Below are 21,479 nucleotides of genomic sequence, written 5' to 3'. Positions count from 1 at the left end.
TACATGAAAGAATACCGTGCTGTAAGTCAGAAACCACAAAAACATAGAGTCAGTAATTAGAAAGTGTCTATGCAGGCACTGTTTCTGAAATTCAGTGGGTCACTTGAAACAGTGATGGGCGCAGCTTCGCCAGCTGAGGTGTCGTTCACAAAGACATACTTTTGAAGGTTACTGAACAACTCGAGGGATCAAAAGATTTGCTCAACAGTTAATTAGGCCTACTCAGTTTGGAGGACGCCAATGTCCTGATACAGAGTGGAGCCTTCTACTGTTTTTCATGGATCTTGGTCCATACAGATACAGATGACGTAAAATTATGGAGAGGCATCTTTAAAGAAACCTTACGGTACTAATGAAGTGGCCACAAAACAGTTTACAGCTCACACTTCAGAAGCTTTATATAATGCTCCATCTCATTCCAGAAACATGGGTATCTCCTTTTCAACGGTGTAATATGGCGTGAACATATTTTTTTAAAAAGCCAGTTACAACTATGGAGGAGGCAAGCCGAAGTATAATTTACACTTCACTTCGCTCAAAAAAAGCTGGATTTTCTGACTTCGAGTGTTCTTGTGGTTCAGCTTCCCTTCATTCATTGTCACCAATAAATTATAGGCAACGAGAAGATCGGCTCCAAGAATGAGCTCCTTCCCTTGTGCAATTAAGAAAATGCATATGGAACGTCGACAGAGTCCAAGGTCTAATATTAACGACCGTTTTCCTTATGTCATGAATACCGTTTCTTTGGCCACCTGTAGGGATTCTTTGCTGCTGGAAGTGTGTCGCCGTCGTGATGATTCTAGTGGGAGTATGCTGGTTTATGCCCCTGTGTCGACTAAACGTTTGGACCAGAATTGTAATCCCTGATATGGAATAGACAGCTTGCTGTTTGGCCAGAAACAGTCGTCACTATCACTATCTAGGCGGCTCGTTTCCTTGATTTTCATTATTGTATGTTGTGAACGTGCACTGTCTTATGCACTATCATGCTTTTACACCGTATTTTCGATTGTGCCAACAAACTCCCGGCATTTCTTTGAAACGCTATTTCGAAAACGAATTTTTTAATACCGATCTAGCTCGCCTGGCGTGGACAGTAGACACGGTTGCTTGTAATGCTGCCTGCTTATTTATCAGATAAATGTCGTTGAAATGTAGCCATGCCACTAGTATCCAGTCTGACATCAGCTTATACAATGTTTTTGGTATGACCACCGGGTTACATCTCCATATCTGCCAGGTCCCTCAGTGTGATTGGTTTAACTGACGTGCTGAGAATCTGCCTTACATTATGAGGTAGACGTTGTGGACACTTTTGTTTCAATAAAACTTCACTTAATGTTTATGGACCGGCTAATTACTTTATATGACTCAAGAGTTGTGAAGGTTTCTTATCCTTTAAATAATACACTGTTAATATTTGCTGTGTGACTACTGACTTCAATTTACCTTATGGATCATGCGCCGGCACTTGTTTGGTTAAATCATGGACTTCTGCAGAGATTTAGATAAGAAGAGAACATACTACATGTGTGTATTTCGTTGTATGTGACCGAATTCCTCGAGCTATAAACAACGCTTGTTTTTGAGCAAACCATATCCTTGCGTTGACTATCCCATGTGCACGAAGTCTGAATTATGGGGTGGCATTAACTGTGGTTAATTCGGAATAAAAAATTGAGGTAATTCAGTGGAAGCTTTTCAGAGAAGACCCTCAATGTCACTAATATCACCGGGAGCTTACAGATATGGTAAAATGAAGTGTGACGAACAAAATAAACGTTAGGCTCACCAGATAATTGTGGTGGACCAAAAATATCAATCTCAAGAGTAATGACAAAGTCATCACGAGGGAAAATTACTGTGATAATTTACCAAATATAAACTATACACACAAGAAAAATATTCTGGACGTCACTTAACTTGTTGGAAGTAGGGGTCTTTGAGTGTTTTTGTTCGTGTAACCCACAATTATATTCACTATAGTCTGAGATGTATATCCAGATAAAGCACGTAATGAGGACATCACTGTGATCTGTAAACATAGACAGGGAATATATTAGAGTCCTGAAATTTTAACAGTGTGTAATCGAGAACAAGAAGCATATGTGTGCAGCACTGTATTTGTAAGCCATAATCAATGTGTCATGTAATGAGGTATTGGAAAACGAAACAGAAGAACAAAGGTAACGTTTTTTCAAACAAAAAAACTATAATCGATACCGTCAGTTGTACAAAATGTGAGAATTAATGAAGGAATTTCAAATAATTGCAAAAACTTAATACAAAATAAGTTTATTCTTAATATCCCCCTACATCCATTCTGCCGCATTCTAATTTTACAACTTTTATATTAAAGTTGAACAGTTAACTTCTACTAGTGTGATAGATGATGACTTCAACAATCTTACCGCCCTGGGATAAAATCGTTTATTTATACTAATACAGCGAATATGCAAACAACTGACGAATTCATTAGAACTAATGCAGTCGAGTAACTAGACCAACATCAGTAGATGCCACCAAAAACTTGTAACCATACCTCAACATAAAGACACGTGCGCAAAGAAATTACTTGATAGACATTAACTCATCATAAAGATGTTAAATATTGGAATTCGAATTGTTTGAGTTACTACTTCTCGTTACCACCTTAAGTTGGCGCTGGGCGGATTTTCGGATTCTGCTTATTGACATATGGGTGATTCTCTGTTTCACAATTCGTCTGCAGCTCCAGATGACGAATATGATTACTTGATTAAGCTTCTAGCCCTTGGTGAGTGTGTGGAACTGGTCTAACATTGTAATGCTACCCTGCCATGTTAATAATAGTAAATATCATATGTGAAATAAAACTTATACTATTAAATTTTATGTCCAACTAGATTCTTACTGAAAATTTCATAATGATATTTAAGTATAGAAAACAATGACTAAATTGCCTCTTTGATTTAGAAATTGGTCGGTAATATATTAACTATTAACGATTAGTTTCATTAATAAGTTCATTTACGGTTGTCAAAATTTTCCTATGACCAGCCAATAACGCAAATAATGCTATCAGCATTAAAACTGACACAATCATACAAATGAGCTACTGATTCGTATGGCTCGTTTCGTGGGTCCACTTTTGACATCTTAGGGTCACGTAGTTCCCTTATTTTTGAGTGAAACCTAATTGTACTTGGTTTAACGTCAAACCTGTCGTGTTGCATTAATATTTTGGTGAAATATAGTATCCCTATTACTTAGCTATCCAAATTATACCAATCCGTCGTGGTCATTCAGGGAAATTTCAGGTTTCGGCTTAAATTACATACAAGTTCGTTCTGGAAACACCTAAGATTTTTGTCTACAAAATAAATTCTTTTATTCTCAGTTCCTTTCATTAATTCTACATAACTACAACCAACGGCTCCTATCATTGTTTTGTGAATTTCGTGTTGGTGATTTTACTAAGGAGTAGACTAGTACCATTCCATATTTATACTTTCTAAATGATCACTTAGGTTGTGAAACTTTATGTAAATGCTATTTCTACCAGTCCTGTTTGGGTTACGTGGTAATATAATTTAAACGGACTTCAAGCGACGCGATTTATTACTACGCAACAAAGCAGTTTATTTTGACTGTTAAAGGGTGAGTTATGAATCACATAAAGCATGAAATTACTAGGTTGTTGTCTGCTGTTCATGTTTCTACAACCTGTTGAATAATAATTCCGTAACTCTTTAAAACCTTAAGTGTCTAACAGTAGCGTACATAGCTCAGTAATTGCCTGGAACCCAAACATGCTATAAGGTCGGTTGATTAAGACCATACTGGTCTTATGAATATCGTACCGGGTCAAGGATAGTTCTTACTACTACCAACACTATAGTTAGGCTTTTAGTTAGAATTGGCTAGTGTTTCTGATTGGCAGGCTATTGTTATTTCTTAAGATCAGCAGATAGGTTATGGTGTAATACGTTTTTCCGAAGAGATTGGTTCACAACTGGTATATTTTAAGTATAGTATCTCCGTGTACATTACATAACTAACTGGCTAATAATTGACAACTTGTGAGGCCCCGTATGCGCTTGTCGTACCTAACTTTTGGATTTTTCAAAAATGGAGCTATTGTTTGTCTCCGTACATGTGGGGGATTTGTGGGCAATTATGGTATCGTACGTCTAGCATATCCCACCACCTAATACTCAGTGTTTCATCTTTGTAATATTTGACTGGTCATAATTCGTGGTTTTGATTATGAAAAGTCATGGAAGTCTTGTAAAATTGTTAGGTAAAACAGAAAAACATTTCTTAAGTCATAAATAGCTATTTTGATGAAACTTGACCATCCTGACTTGATTTATGTAATCGTTACTAGTAGTTTTGTAATATTAAAACTATGTTACTGAATATTTCCCAGTCTTTTCCAGGATAACAAACGAGTATGACAAAGCTGTTCCCTGCTTTTGAAGCGGAATGTCACCCAAACGTTTTTGACTAATAGATAGGGTTTCCGGTTTTGATTGTTTCTACTTTTTACCTCTACACATCTTCCAGAGTAATCGAAAAGCCCCACTCTTTCTACCGAAGGATCAGGGTATTTAGATCAACAGTGGGCATTGTCCATTTAGTCTTTTATTAACCGAAAGACTATTGGTTTTCAGGTCAATTTAAAATATCATCCCAAAAATACAAAGGAAATAATTTAAACACCTGAATATTTGCGCTTCCTAACAGGGCTCGTATAGATGGTCAGTGAATTTAAACTGATTACATGTTGGTTTCACTCTTCTCTAGATTTCTCCAATCTAACCATGTGCTGACATTGATTGTATTTCTCTTGTCAGGTCACGTGACACAGTCTCAGTTCGATTGCGAAATCTTGAATTAAACACTTCAAAGGGTAGTTTAAATTGTTTTCGAAACCCTCTAGTTGGCTAGATTTTAGTAATGAACTGTAGCACTAAATGTTGTAGGTCTTTGGAAGCCAAAGCTTGATAAACGAACACGTTTTGACAAAATTTCCGCGACTATTCCTGAAGATTGTACCAGATTGAACTTAGTGTTCAGACGAATCTTTGTCAAAGTATATGACCTAGTCAAAAGTTCAAGATTCGAAATATAAAAGTTATTATCTCTGTTAGCATTAAACTACGAAATCCTAAACGTCATCTTTATCCAATATCTTTATCTATGAGTAACAAATCGATAATATGTTTTGTAGTATTGAGTTATTTCGTAAGTACTGGTTTTTTGTCTAAAGCTTATCATGTATATATATATATATATCAGTTTACCGTGTGGAGTGATAACTTATTAATTATTAGACTCGACTTCCAGTCATAAGGTTGAAGGTTTGAACCCCGCGTCAACCTGCTTCGGTTTGGATATCAAGGCAGTTGTATAAGCCCTTATAACATGACTTCAAGCTAAGTACATAAACGTGTTCTCGGTATGTCAGCAATAAATATTATAACTTATTGGATGTGTTCTTTGCTTTGTTCAAAACAGGAGATAGCAATGTTGGGAAGACAAGCTTATTATATCAGTATACCGATAATATTTTCAACCCACGATTTACAACAACTGTTGGTGTAGATTTTCGTCAAAAACGATTAGTTCGAGAAAGTCGTGATTCTGAAGGTCTTTTAGGACCCAAACAACGCTTGCATTTACAGTTATGGGATACTGCTGGACAAGAACGGTAAGCGTTTTAGATTTGACTGCACATGAAGGCTCTCTATACTATACCATGGATCAATGAGTCTACCTTCTATGTGAATTTATTTCTTTTAACACATAAATATTGGCACAAAGGGGCACCAAATACATATGTGCCACACAATAACAATGAAAATGTGAAGTGATAGAGAACGTAAGGTGCGTATAAGAAAAAAGGGAACAATAACGAACAGAAATTAGCGCATGATAGTGAAATAATAATAATTGGAGAAGCAGCCCAGTTAGCAAAGCTACAACCAGAAAGAATTCTTCCGGTTAAAGAAGTTACTTCCATTTTTTATGAAAAAAGTTACAGCAGGATCGCTACTGACTTCTATTCTGAGCCATGTCTGATAACGTCTCTATCCATTGTGTTGCACCATTTCTAGGGCCCCAACCAGGGAGTTGTGGAGGAGCAATGGGAGTCGATCCTGTACAGCTTTCTTTCACACCACGACACCATTTCATACACTGATTACTTCTTTCAACCAATCCCAGCGTCTGCAAATGAGGCACGACAATCTCGAGTCACTGATTGGTCGAAAGTTGAATACTACGACCGAATACGAATACTGAAACAGTCTTTCTATGTGAATAATTTAAAATATACGTATGTGATTTGCTTGTTGGCTATGGTACTTCGTGTCGGATTTTTCAAAATACTCCATTATTTCGTACTAATCCAGTTATGTACTTCGAGGAAAGAAAACAAATTTGAATTTGGTCGTAGTTGGAACCAAAAAATGAAGTATTTTGCAGCTTATAAAACTATTGGGAATGGTGTTACATTTATTATTGAGAACGATCCTGATGGTTCTGTTCTTTGAGCTAGATGGTTTGATCGGGGAGCTTTCATTGTTCTCCTGCACAACATCAGCATAAACTTCAGGTAGAAGTGAAGCATTAGGAATTCTCTAAATATGACAAACAGCTTGTCTCGTCGACCTCGATCGGTTATTGTTGACCTTTAACTTGTCTGCATCTTTGTTCTGTTTGTATCTCCATTTGATATGATTCTTAATCCTATATTTGTCCATGATTTTTCCGATTTATTGACAAATCAGATAAATTTCGACATAGACCACATGCAAAAAATTACCTTCGGAAAATGATATTGTCGAAAAGAAATTTTCTCGTCACTGAAACGTCTTCATTCGATTTCGGTGTTTTTTTACTAATGATTGATCCTAGTGCCAAGCTTCTAAAAACCTATGGTCGTTTTAGTATTTCCTCTATCCAGGATTTCAACATTTTTCCAGCCGAATGTGTGTCCACAATTATCCACATGCATGGATATGAGCGAAGATACATCATGGGGTTTAGTCGCTAGTTGATGTTCATGTGGAAAAGATGAAGTGTTTCTCCCAATTGTTCAGAAAAACAGTAAAAGCTCCGCAACCATGTCATTCATCTCAGGGAGCGAAATCTCACCAAAATCGCTCACTGGAGCTGTAAATCTTCACCTATGAGCACTATGCACTACAGAGCGGTGGATTAGGGGCTTAGATATTTGATTTTTCGGACAACTGTTCTTTCATTCGAACCCTGTTTCACTTACCCATTTTGAGTATCTGGATTGTATTACTTACCCTCACACAACAAGTGTGACTTAGAGCCGTGTATGCATGTTTATTTCATTGCTGAGTTTCATTTACTCAGCCAAATATGCTCATTTAAGAACAGTAAATTATTGTACATTTTAGACACGAAATTCGTTAAGTAACGTTATTACGATTCTAAGAAAAGGTAACTTGTTAGATACTTTATACGGTATAACACTCATTGCAACATAAAATGTTATCAGATGAATAATCCCTAAAAGAAAACCAGTAAAAGTCACTGTACAGTTGTTTTATTCACGACCTGTAAAGTTAGTCAACCAAAAAGTGAAAAAAATTATTGAATAAAGATCACACTACATAACAGATTGATTGAGAATGAGTCAATCAGTCAAACGCAACATAGAACCTGGTGTGCATGTACATCGGTCCAAGTTGCCATGCCCTATTAGCAAAGCAAGATCAAATCTGTTAGAGCATATTCTAGAGTAGTTGAAGTAATATCAGCAGGTAATGTTTTTATCAAGTTCAAACATTGTATAGACTAAATATGGACAATTTTCAGTTAGTTCATAATAACATACAAACCATCTATCACTACGATTTCAGTTTCGCATAGAAAGTTACGAGGTGGTATTTTAATTCTGATTGATTTAATCAAGGCCGTCAGTGTACTTTTATCATTAGGCTAAGTTAATTGATGTTACTGTTTATCTAAAGCTGATAGAAATTAGAATGCTATGATGACCAATCACTTGAAAATAGTAGGTTGCGAACTTATCTACTGGACGTCTGTTACTCACATGTGTCAGTCAGTCACAACGTAGAACCTGATGCATATGTACATCAAATCACGTTGCTGCACTCCATTAGCACAGAGTTGAAATCGTCAGGTCAAATCTTGAAGTAGTAGAGGTGGTAACAATATGAGACAACATGGCCCATTGATGTAAGTGGTGGTTGGGCATAGGTAGCACATATACCAACCACCTCAATTGACGGAGATTTATTATCTCATCAATCGATTTACCATCGTTACTTCGTACTCTATTCCTAACCTAGTCATTTCTTACTCAGTTGTCCCAAAATACACGAGTGATCCCTCGAATACACCTGTGATCAAATACTAGTAGCCTATGAATATTCTCTATTCCTAAAAGCCATATTTCACATCCCTAAGGTAAAGTAGAGCGTGCAGTTGAAAAGTGTGCTTGTCCTTTAGTCGATAGACAGATATCTCACCTACGTCAGAAGTAACATAAATCGACAAAAGCCGTGCTGAGATTTCGTCAGACACCAACTAATTAGGGCTAATCAGACTTCCAAGGTACATAGTGTGTGGGTGGAAATTTAATTCATTTAATATTGACCTAGTGGTTCGATAGTACAGTATTTAGGACGTGATCTTTTGGTACTGGGTTTATTACCACCTTAGGGTCTTAGATATACATTGCGCTAACTGACCACAAGCTAGGATGAAAAAGGTCCAATATACCATGGTTTTTCAGTTGATATCAGTGCTATTAATGTATTTCATTTATGTTGTATTTTGCAGTAAAATTCCAGTCGTTATCAAAACATTTTTGTTAAAATCATGTGTTATAATTACAGTTATCGAAGTTTATGCACTGTATTTTTGCGTGATGCAATGGGATTTTTATTGGTATTCGATTTAACCAATGAGAATAGTTTTAAAAATTGTCATGCATGGATGAATTTATTATGTGATAATGCTTACTGTGATCGTCCAGATGTAGTTCTTGTTGGAAATAAATTTGATCTGACCTCTGAACGTCAAGTATCCATGTCCGCTGCTAAAGCAATGGCTTGTGATCTCAAGTTAGTGATGTTGAATATTTTTTTTAAAAAAAACTGCTGTTCTCAAAACTTTATGATTGTACGTAAAAAAACTACTGTGTTAAGTAGCCTGTAATCTATTGTAATTTACTTATTTACCCGGTACAGATCCATGTATTGGGGTTTAGGCTATAGCTTTTTCTGTATGAGGCTTATTGATGCTACTTATGCTGACAGATATAAGTAGTATGTAGTATCAATCGGAAGAATCATCAGGAATGTAAAGGACAACTGAGGGAAGATGTGCAAATAATATATTTGATGTATGGTTTTCACATTTCATCAAGGCACTGTGTAAGTTTTTATGAAACAATCAATTGGTTTCCCCCACTGAAGTCTTCACTCACTACAATACTACCCGACCAGCTGAAACGTAGGTAAATAAAGCAGTGATCCCAATATACGCAAATAACTCTATAGAGACATATGTGATCAATATGTAGAATCTTAGTTAAGATTAAATCTCTCGGTGGTGGCACATACTATGTGGACGTGCTTATATCTAGTCTGTATTTCATTTTTGAATGAATACAACTCATGCTATCTAGTGCAAGCAGTAGGCACTTGAAGTTGAGCTACATTTTTTGGTGTATAAAAGAAGACTAGGTATACTATTCGATTGTTCACACTGAAGTAGAGAGAGAGTAGAGTTGCAAACTAAGACAAACTAGCTCATTACCTTAGTGTTTATTTAATTTTGTTGTATATTAATTTTCATCTTATCGTCTGACATTGACCCTAATAATTGATAAACATACTTTATAAGCAACAATCTATTAGTCTGTTATTTGTATGCTCATATGTGATAACAAGTTTGATTGATGTTTACCATTTTGTAGTGTCTTATTGGCAAGACATAAGAGTAATATTGGTAGTCTAAAAAAATTATTAGGAAGTAGTCATTAGTTTTCACTCTATTGTGTCTCGTATTTGATTTTGTTGCTATGTAACAGAGCTACTTAAGTGTTATTAGTAATTAGCAATTATAAAGTTATTTTAGTGTTGATCAAGATTCAGGTTTTATTATGCTTATCCTCGTGACTTTTAAGGCTTGAATAAGAGTATTTACCAATATCTGGTATTTAACTTAAGAATTATCATATTTCACATAGTTTGTGTGGATTAAAGATTATTATTCTTAGAATCTACTGTGTATATATATGTAACTTGCTTTGGTTGAATAATTTATCAGGGGTGTCGGGTTAAGAATCAACAACGCAGTAGAACCTCGGAGAAATAAAACAATAATGACAGACGATTCAAATAAAAAGGGTAGACTAGATGTTGACATAAAGATGAATTCTTAGCTGTATCACCTAGTCTCTAACTAATTGATTCATAAGATCTAATCAAACTTCGACGTCGTCACTTACACCAACTCAAAATAACAGTGAATAATGGCTTGATGAATTAATGTTATCTTTCAAAGGAGCATTTTATTTTGATCTTCGAAGAAATTCCATTACTTCAGCATCATTCTAAAATAGTTTTTCCTGTTTGATTCTCTCCTTCAGATAAATGTTTAGTTTACAGAATTAATTAGGCGTGCTTTGTTAATGGTTATAGGCGCTTTAATCTCAACCACTGAGTCACAAGTTCAAACAACCCTCTCCCTACTTTATTCAGTTTGAACCACTTTTCGGTACTGTCTGTCAATGGAGCACTTAGATGATCAAAATACTTGATGATTTATGGCTTATAAAATAAAGAGCATTGTATGTATGTATAGAAATCCGATCATCTTCTTTCCTTAATTGATGTGAAAAGTGACTATATGACGATCACTTATGCAAATTCGTATTAATGATGCAGTAGACTCAAGCAAATGTATAATACAAGATTGCACAACTAGTCAAAAAACAAAGTGATTATAAGATACCTAAGAGTGGAGTTAAAATCTAACTATCAGACATTGTCTTTGACCTATTATACCAAGAAATTTTAAACTGATAATCAGTTTGAATTGCTCATTGCTTCAATTATCCATGGATTCACATTCCAAACCTCTTAATCAGAATGCCATTAGTTCAAATTATTAATGGTCACAAATAATTCTCATTGTTTAAACTGATCATTATATACGTAAAATATCACAGAACACTACACACTGTGTAGAATAAAACATAACACTGGAAGATTTTTTAACATGTCGTTAAGTAATACATTTTATAGTTAATTGACTATGTTCTATAAACATTAAAAGAGATAGTAACAACTAATGAAGTCAAATATTAGCTTATAATTAGGGCTATATATATAGAACCATTGTTAATACATATACAACCTGGTTTATTCGTAATTTCTTTTCTTTGCCTCTTTCTAACACAATCAAGATCAGGAAAAAACACTGAAACTGTTGATTTGTAGATTTCGATCAGGACTAAATGTTATATGGCATTGGCCATTATTCGCTGATCAATCAATATAAATATCTCAGTTTTACAGGAGGTTAGTTACAACTAGAATAATTCCGTAGAAACCTGGAAGCACTAGAAGGCCGTTTCCTTCCATTGTGGGACCTCTCAACAGTGCGCATCCATGATCCCGCGCCAAAGGGATTCGAGCTCAGGGCCTTCGGTCTCACGCTCGAACGCTTAACCTACTGGACCACTGAGCCGGCATCGAATGGTGTTGGTGTCTGATATCAACAAACCCACGAAATTGCGCGACCATCTTTAATTGTACTGAGGTAGATACCTGTCTCTCCCTGACACGGATTAGTTCCACTGGTCGGGGCTTCTCACTAGAACTCCGAGAATTCCCTCACGAAGCTAGTCATTAGTGAGTACATGTTATTCCACGAGCGGAATCATGGATGCGCATTGTTGAAGAGTCCCACAATAAGACGAAACGACCGTCCAGTGCTTCCAGGTTTTCAATGTTGATCGAACATCAATCGGTTCATGATCTCAATCAAAAACGTGATCTTCACAACCTCTATACTGATAATAGGAACTGTATCTGTTTTGTAGATTTCTTTGGAAATATTAATGAATATCTGATGGTTAATGGTTTCAATAATTATACTATTTAATTGAATTCATATTTGATAATATAATCATTTAGGTATGAATAAATTTAACTTTTCTATACATTATTTTGTATGAAGTGTACCATATATTGAAACAAGTGCAGCAACTGGTTATCAAGTAAATGATGCAGTGGATCGTTTATTAGATTTAGTTATGACTAGAATTGAAGCATCAGTAACTAAAGCACGTATACATGGTAATACAGATGGTACAGCAAATTTGAAAAAACCAGCATCTAAATCGAATTGTAATTGTTAAATAATTTATATATATATTTGAATGGAATAATAAATATGATTACAAATATTAAATTGTACTTTTCCTCATGATTTCAAGTGAGTGGAAATAATAATCTTTTTGTTACTCCTAAATGACTGTTTTACTTATCTTGTTTACTGATTATTCTATAATTGATGATAATTTACTGAACTTTATTTAATATTCATACTTGAAGAGATTTGGAAAATTAATGGTTACGAAGATGTTGGAAAACTTGGATTTTACTAACCAGTAGTGTACTTCAGAAGTATATAAACTATGTGAAGACTCTTTACTCGAACACTACTAGTTGAGTGAGAGCTTATGGTGAACTGTCATTTGCTTTTTGTAACCTCAAGTGGTGTTCGTCAAGGCTGTCCACTTTCTCTATTTTTGTTTAACTTCATCATAGACATACTGATGAAAATAACGCTCTCGTTTAATGAATTCTCGGGCATTGATCTCGTTCCAGGAGGTCCACTTATCGACTTAGAATACGCAGATGATATAGTCCTGTTTGGTGAAGACGCTGAGAAGCAATGTCAGAACGTTTGGAATGCGCTTCTCTCCCTCTAAATGCAAGTTGTTGCTTCAGGACTGGTCTGCGTCAACACGTGAACTAAGGATAGGGAGTGAAGTAGCCGAACGCGTCGACAACTTCACTTATCTTGGAAGTCTGATCAACCCTAATGGGCTGGTATCGGACGAAATCTCAGCACGGATTCGAAAAGCTCGTTTGGCTTTTGCCAACTAACGTCACCTTTGGCGAAGGCGATATATCCACCTTTCAATTTGGGGACCGGTATACTGTGTGGCAGTTTGTTCTGTTTTGCTTCACGGCTGCGAAACGTGGCCATTAATAATATAAGATACTCATAGGCTACTAGTATTTGACTACAGATGTCTTAGAAATATTGCTGACATCTGCTGGGATCACCGGGTAAGTAATAGTGAGGTTAAAAGCAGGGTATTACGGAATGATTATGGTAGGTCAGTTGATAAGGTTGTGAATTTTCATCGACTGAGATGGTTGAGTCATGTGTTGCGTATGCGTGAACACCGATTACCACGACGGGTAATTTCAACTGGTGTTATGGATGGTTGGAAGATAGTTAGGAGCGGCCAGACCAATACGTGGCATCAGTGCTTGAAGTCACTGACTTCTAATCTGAGCCATGTTGGTAGATGCAAAATACTTAGTTAGGGTCCGCGTGACAATCGTAAGCAATGGTTGGAGACTCTGTGTGACATGGCTTAGAATCGATCACAATGGTGTAGGTGGTGTATACACTCTTTGTCTTCTCTTAAACTATGAGATTAAAATCGCTTCATTTCTTTCTTTCTACGAACTAATTGTTTCTTCCTGTACAGTGTCCTTATATGCAATCTTTCTTTTATATATTACCACCATTGAATTAACAACTTCTGTGAATTGGGTGTTCGTCATGTTGTGCTAATGAGATATGGCAACTTGGACCGATGCATATATGTGCCTGGTCCTACATTTCAGCTGACTGACTACACATTAATCCTATGATTCTGAGGGAAAAATGGTACATATATACCTGTTCTTGATCACTGGGTACCATGGGACTGCATCTCCCAACTTCACTCCGTTGCCTTGTTGGATTATATCTCTAGGTCAAGGATTTGGGGAATGGTTTCGTAAGGAAAATCATGTGCTTCTTTATGAGTAACGGGATGGTATCCCACCTCATACAAATTTAATGATATAGTGTCTGGTGCATTGTTATTTTGGTCCTTCTTTGTTAAACAGAAGCTTCGGTTGATATTATTCAGGAATTTTTATCAACTATATTAGGTATTATGAATAGTTTTATTTCTTGTTCTAGACTACTTGGTCGATAGGATTCGATCTGCACTAAGAAGTACCTGACATACATGACATTGATCAGCACCCAGTGATCAATCAGTCCTATAGGTGGTCAGTCGAGGCCCGGGTAGCCCAGTGGTAACGTCTCTGACTGTGAAGCTAGGTGATACGGGATCGAATCCGTCAGGGAGCACCAGTTTCCTCAAGATTACAGGTACACCTTTCTGACGAGTGCCAAGTAGCACGAAACATAGTTCCATGGTTTCCTGTTGACTGCCTCCAATCGTCATATCTCGATATCGTGCACTCAATGTCGAGTCACCTAGACTTGTGGCTACATTGTGACTTGGTCGATAGGATTCGATCTGCACTAAGAAGGACATGTTATACATGATATTGATCACCACCCAGTGATCAATCAATTGTAAATATTCTAGACTACATTTCCCATCATCATCATTGTATTACTTGCGTACAATATGTATTTCTCACTTTTTTCTCTTCTTCATTTCAGATTGTACTGTTTCTGTTGCATAAATTTCTACTGCATGAACTTTCCCAGTCAACATCTTGTTATCTTGTTGTGTTGTATTCTCTATGTATGTGTGTGTATACTGTGCTATCTCCAGACGTTTATGAAAATGAACTAACTGACCAACTATAGCCTAATTGTGCCAACAACATACTTTTAATTGTTTTACTCTGCTCCCGTTAATGATTGTGATTCCGGCGATGGAAAGAAAAGGAAAGAGTATCTGTCCGATGTACTGTCATCCAATCTATTTTAATCACAGTTCTGTACGTGTCTGTTTGTGTTCGTGTTTGTGTGTGTGTGTGTGTTATGATAAAATTACCTCTTTCGTTTATATTGTACTACTACTCCACCAATAACCATTTCTAGAACATTGACGTTTATTGTACCATGACATCTGTTTATGTACGTTATCAAGAAACACAAGCAGAGAGAGCATAACCATGTCCTGTAAAATTGTGATAAATTATGACACAAGAATATCAACCCTGTGTGTTTGTATGCAGTTCCAATGTATTTCTGTCGCTGGATTTTCTCCTGTTGAATATGTGACTATGTAATGTTTACTCAGTGTCGTTGGTGTATATCACAAACTTCTTCAATTTACTTCATTCATTCCATTCATTGTGTGAATCTCAGTGAATCTTTCAGTAGACATTCCATTTTCATGTATTTGTGTTACATCGAATGTTCTTTGTCTTTCGTTTTTCTTAATCTACTACTGGTACTACTACTTAAATAACTTGATTATTGTTATCTTTATTATCATACGTGATGTATATTTTTCTACTTAACTGAAAATGATTCACTTTGCTATTGGAAATGTTTTCACTTGGGTTTTTTTTGTCTTGTCTTTTCCTTTTGTTGTCCTCCTGGTCCCTCGGTATCCCATATGTCTATGCTGTGTTATTCAATACTTTACTACTAATATAATTGACTCTCAATATTAGTATGAATTGATGATTTGCTTTTTTGTGCTTTCTTCTTGTTTTGTTTTGCTTTTCTCATGGTAATATTTCAATTGTAATATATATGTATTGTGTGTGTGTACGTCTTGGCTTCTTTTTTTTTCTTCTTGACTACTAGTCCAGTTTTCATTGTTATGTTTATGCGTAGAAACTAAGATTTGTTTTATTTCCAATGTAATCTAAATTGGGATGGTGAGGATCAAAAGAAATGTAATTTTTAACAGAATAGTATTAACCATATACTGACTTACTACCTCTACTACTACGGGATTTCACTTGACAACGGCATCTCTGTGCTAATGCGGTATGGCAACTCGAACTGATGTACGTACGTACGAAGTTGTACGTTGTTACTGACTGACTCTCATATACTGAAGGCATTGGCTTATATTTTGTAGATCATGGTCATTATTTTTTTTGTATGAACATGTTAAATGTTAATACTTGCTGAAATGAATTATTCTTATTTATAGTTAAGTGATCTACCGGTTGAATTGCTGGGATTTTAATCAATAAAGTACAACTTCATCCCATCTACATCAGGTCAAGCGATTGAGCATATTCACTAGGCTTCAGTAAATCTTTCGTAGTTTTCACACAATGTCAACACAATGAGATTTGATTGATAAGATGAAGTATTAGAGAAGTATTCCAAATAGTGGTAGTAGTAGTAGTAGTATCAATATTATTAAACAGAAGCTTAAAATGAGAGGATATGTTTTCAAAAGATGAAATGAATTCGATTCTCAAAATTTTAGGAGAAGATAAACAATGGATGCATCTACGCTACTGTGATCAATTTTGAATAATTCCACCTAAAGTTTCGAAACACTGATTATGATTATCACAGCCAGATAATAAGCATTTAATGAGATAACCAAGCTTGATATTCAATGACTTCATAGGACAGTATCGTGTTTTGGTTTGGTCGCGGGATCATGGATGCGCACTGCTGAGGAGTCGCATACTAGGACGAAACGGCCGTCTAGTGCTTTCAGGTTTTCCATGGTGGTCTAGCTTCAATTGACTCATGAATTCAACTACTAAATTATTGTCTCTATATGAAACGAATTCGGTCTATGGAAGCAAATCTGTGAGAATAGTTTTCCTGACGTACTAATATCAACTGGCAAAACATTGAAAGTAGAGAGCATCAGAATTCATTTGCGTTTTAGTGTTGAATAACACAATATACTATGCATCAACTTTAGACTTTTTGAATATTGTTTCTTGTATACTAATCTCATTAAGTCAAAATTCATTGATTATCTATTATCTCCCGTAACTTGGTATCATTATAATAATTTTTCTCATCAACTGATGAAGTTAGTTTAAATGAATAGTGACTTTAACTAATTATACATCAATAGACATATGATATCATGGTAGGGAATTACTTGACAGTAGTGCTTAATTGTTTGTCAGTTGATTACGGTCCCTTTATTTATTATATTCAAGGTAGGTTTATACATTTAAATCCACCTCTTAGATGTATGTATACTGTACAAATGAAATCAATAATTTAGTGTAGAAATTTCGGTATTTTCATTTATTATCATATGGATAACTAAAGAAAATCAAAGTATAATTGACAGTTTAAGCATGGATGAATAGCGGCTAGCAGTGGACTCCATGACCCGTGTTTCTTCCAGTTTGGGACTCATCAGATAGATGTACCTATCACACCCGAGTTGGTGTTCACTCTGGGACTCCAACCCAGCAATATTCGCTTCACTTAGCTACTGAGCTTTGAAAGCCACTAGCTTTTACAATTGGGTGAAGTTTAAATTCACTTAGTATTGTTTAGTTGAATTTTCCCGTCGATGTATAGGACTGTAATCGACCAACTCAAGGATGTAGGTACACCCATCTGACGAGTCCCAAGTAGGACGAAACACGTGCCCCCGATTCTACTGCTAGCGACTATCCATCCATCTTTGCTTAGAATGCTTATGAGTTAAGGCAATACACACAGTATGCACATATGCCAATAAGAGACGAATCAATTGGAAGATTCAAGTTAACAATACCAAGTGAATTTATACTCGACAATTGCTTTAGTTTTAAACTGTTAATCAATGTGTAGCTACAACTTCATGAAATTGAACAGATAACAGTTCCAGTCTTGCTGGTAATTTGATATTTCCTGGTTACCAGTTTGGAATGCAATAGGTAATAAGATGGTGGTTGGAGGTAGTCAACAAGAAACCCTGGACCTATGTTTCGTGCTACATGGCACTCATCACTAAGGTGTACCTGTAATCTTGAGGGAACTGATGCTCCCTGACGGATTCGACCCTATGTCACTCAGCTTGACAGTCAGAGACATGCATTCAAGGTCGTGTCACCTAGACTAGTGGCCACATTGGAACTTGGTCGATAGGATTCGATCTGTAATAAGAAGCATCTAATATACATGATGACATTGATCACCACCCAATAATCGATCAATTGCAATAGGTGATATTTCCAAATTTAAATTAGTCTCCAATATTTTGTACAATTAATGCTCAATGTTATGGATAAGTTAAAAACCACCCCGAAATCGGTTGACTAAATAGACCGAACGGTTTTTGTGCCAAAACATCCCAACTGCCTGATTATTGGTTATTCTTCGATTTAACTATTTTCCTAAAGTTAATTTTCTGAAATAGATGGATTTTAACTAGCAGTGAAATCTAGAAGACATGCATCATCTTGTTCAGGATTCATCAAATGGGTGTAACTCCATCCTAATATATATATTAGCATTTAGACGATCTTATTAACTTTCACTTCAAATCATCCACCCGTTGTCAACTAAGCTACTAAGTCGATGTGGCCACTAACTTTTTCAACGATCATGATGATATATTATCCCATTATTGATATCCTCGACTGAGTTTTGATCTTTCCTAGTTGCCATTTATGCATCTTGTGTAAATAGTTTGAACATAGTCATTCTGTCACAAGTTTTTTTACAATATAGAACAGATGGATTACGATTTGCCTTTGAATCGAAACTTAGTGTTTTAAAAAAATGTATCATCGGTCAGATTGAAATGATCTTTGACTTCATTCTAACATTGATTAACTTCGAGCCTTCTGAAGATAAGATAAGGTAGCATTGTTCATGTACAGTGGAAATTCGATGCTATAACTTATCACCTTGTGCCCCTATCAATATATTACGTAATGATACCGCCAATTAGAGAACAGTGATTTATCGACAGGACCAATGACGTATAAAACAGTACGAGCAGTCTAGAATCTTTATCGGTCCTGCTTCCCACCTAGCCCTACCTGTTGAGTCCAGAACACCAACATCAGCCTTTGCGATATGAATCATGTTTTTCACACATACTGAGTTTATATATACAAATCAAACAGACCACATCGTATCTTAGAATAGGAAATACACATTTGTACAAGATCAAGCCAAAAGTGGTTGTGAATGTGGGAGACTGTAATTAATAGACTGAGCGTAACTCAAGAAAGGCATATCGAATAATAATCATCTACGCGTCAATATGAAACTTATAATGAGAGGAATATGAATATGTATAGTTTAGTTACTTAATAATTATACAATAGCATACAATAGTATTAGACTATAAATGGATCCCAACAGTTAGCATTCAGTATTCTTGCCAGGAAATAACATTCGGCAGGATTGGAATGTGTCTTCATGTAATGCCATTTATTCAACAAACTGCATATACTTTGTAAGCGATTGTTGAATGTTTTTCTGATTATAAAAATGAGGTTTTAACTCTCCTCTTGCATAATAAATGTTTTGATGATGTAATAATGTCAAATTTTATTAGTAGTGATCGTGTCTTGTTAGATCATTGTGGAATGGAATTCATCATTCTACATCAACTCCATTGACTAAGAGAAAGCATTTGACAGCGTGGACAGGATAACACTATGGAAGCTTCTTTGATACTATGGCGTGCCTGAGAAGGTAGTCAATATCATACGGAATTCCTATGATGGATTAAACTGCAAAATCGTGCATGGAGGACAGCTGACAGACTCGTTCGAAGTAAAGACCGGTGTCAGGCAAGGTTGCTTACTCTTAGCCTTTCTCCTTCTCCTAGTGATCGACTGGATGGATCATGAAGACGTCAACATCTGAGGGGAATCATGGAATACAGTGTGCATCTAGGATTCAGCTGGACGATCCAGACTTCTCTGATGATCTGGCTATTCTATCGCACATGCAACAACAAATACAGAAGACGACAAGTGAAGCAGTAGTAGGTCTTAACATACACAAAGGGGAAAGACAAGATTCTCTGATACAACACAGCATGCAACAATGGAATCACACTTGACGGAGAAGATTTGGAGGATGTAAAAACATTTACATAACTGGTCAGCATCATTGATGAACACGGTGGATATGATGCAGATGTAAAGGCGCGGATCGACAAAGCAAGAGCAGCATATCTACAACTGAAGAATATCTGGAACTCAAAACAACTGTCTGTCAACCAACACCAAAGTTAGAATTTTCGATACAAATGTCAAGACTGTATGGGACGGAAACTTGGCCAACTACAAAAGCCATCATCCAGAAGATACAGGTGTTTATTAACAGTTGTCTACGTAAAATACTTCGGATCCGTTGGCCAGACACTATTAGCAACAACCTACTGTGGGAAAGAACAAACCAGATTCCCGCGGAGGAAGAAATCAGGAAGAAGCGCTGGAAGTGGATAGGACACACATTGAGGAAAGCACCCAACTGCGTCACAAGACAAGCCCTCACATGGAATTCTGATGGTTAAAGGAGAAGAGGAAGATCAAAGAACACATTGGGCCGAGAAATGGAGACAGACATGAGAAGAATGAACAAGAATTGGATAGAACTAGAAAAGAAGTCCCAGGACAGAGTGTGTTTGAGAATGCTGGTCGGCGGTTTATGCTCCACTGGGAGTAACAGGCGTAAGTAAGTAGTAAGTAAGATTGTGTCTTGTGTTATATTCAGCCTTTGGTAGGTTTGTATGTGACCTGAGGGCATTTTGTGCACTGCCAAGAAGCGTTTACAACAATATCTCTCTAAGAATATGAAAGAGGGAAGAATATGCAGAAAAGTTAGTTGACAATATATTAAGCGTACAAGGTGGAATTAAGTTTATAGTAAAATGACATAAACATCAAATTAAGATTAAATAATCGAACTTAGTAGTTGGTAAGGTACAGTTTTCAAACGAGTCTGTTTCGGATCTCGTTGATTTTAAAACAGATGCGTTGTATAATTAATGTTCCAAACCCATAGATTTAGTTCTGAATCTGAACAACGGAGAAGTACAAGCCTTACTAAGTAGTATCATCAATAGTAGACAAACTTTCTCATCTGTCTCCTATGATACCTAGATATTTCGATGAATAGTGTTTTTAAAAATATCTTGACTTGAATTCACCTTGTATTATTTGCTTGTATCTTCCCACTGTTGTTAAGGACTGTAATTGATCAGTCTCTTATTGGCATATGTGCATGCTGTGCGCATTGCCTTAAGTCACGAGCATTCTAAACAAAGATGGATGAGCAGTGGCTAGCACTGGAATCCAGGATACGCGTTTTGTCCAAATTGGGACTTGTTAACTGGATATATCTGCATCCTTGAGTTGATCGATTACAGTCTTATACATCAACGGGAAGATTCAAGTAAACAATACCAAGTGAATTTAAACTTCACCCGATTGCACAAGCAAGTGGCTATGGAGATTCAGTAGTTA

General features: G+C 36.2%; 1 protein-coding gene across 1 annotated transcript; it reads left to right on the top strand.

The window, feature by feature from the left end:
* Positions 1-2,621: 2,621 nt before the first annotated feature.
* Positions 2,622-16,209, top strand: RAB27A_2 (Ras- protein Rab-27A). Its single transcript, XM_012941929.3, has 5 exons — positions 2,622-2,776; positions 5,503-5,695; positions 8,883-9,110; positions 12,238-12,495; positions 14,767-16,209. Exons 1-4 carry the CDS (start codon positions 2,698-2,700, stop codon positions 12,416-12,418), a joined length of 681 nt encoding a protein of 226 aa, XP_012797383.1. The 5' UTR covers positions 2,622-2,697; the 3' UTR covers positions 12,419-12,495; positions 14,767-16,209.
* Positions 16,210-21,479: the final 5,270 nt, after the last annotated feature.

Source organism: Schistosoma haematobium, chromosome 7 (genome assembly GCF_000699445.3).
Source record: "Schistosoma haematobium chromosome 7, whole genome shotgun sequence".
Classification (NCBI taxonomy): domain Eukaryota; kingdom Metazoa; phylum Platyhelminthes; class Trematoda; order Strigeidida; family Schistosomatidae; genus Schistosoma; species Schistosoma haematobium.
The sequence above is the reverse complement of the archived record's forward strand: the minus strand, read 5'-3'. Positions and strand labels throughout refer to the sequence as shown.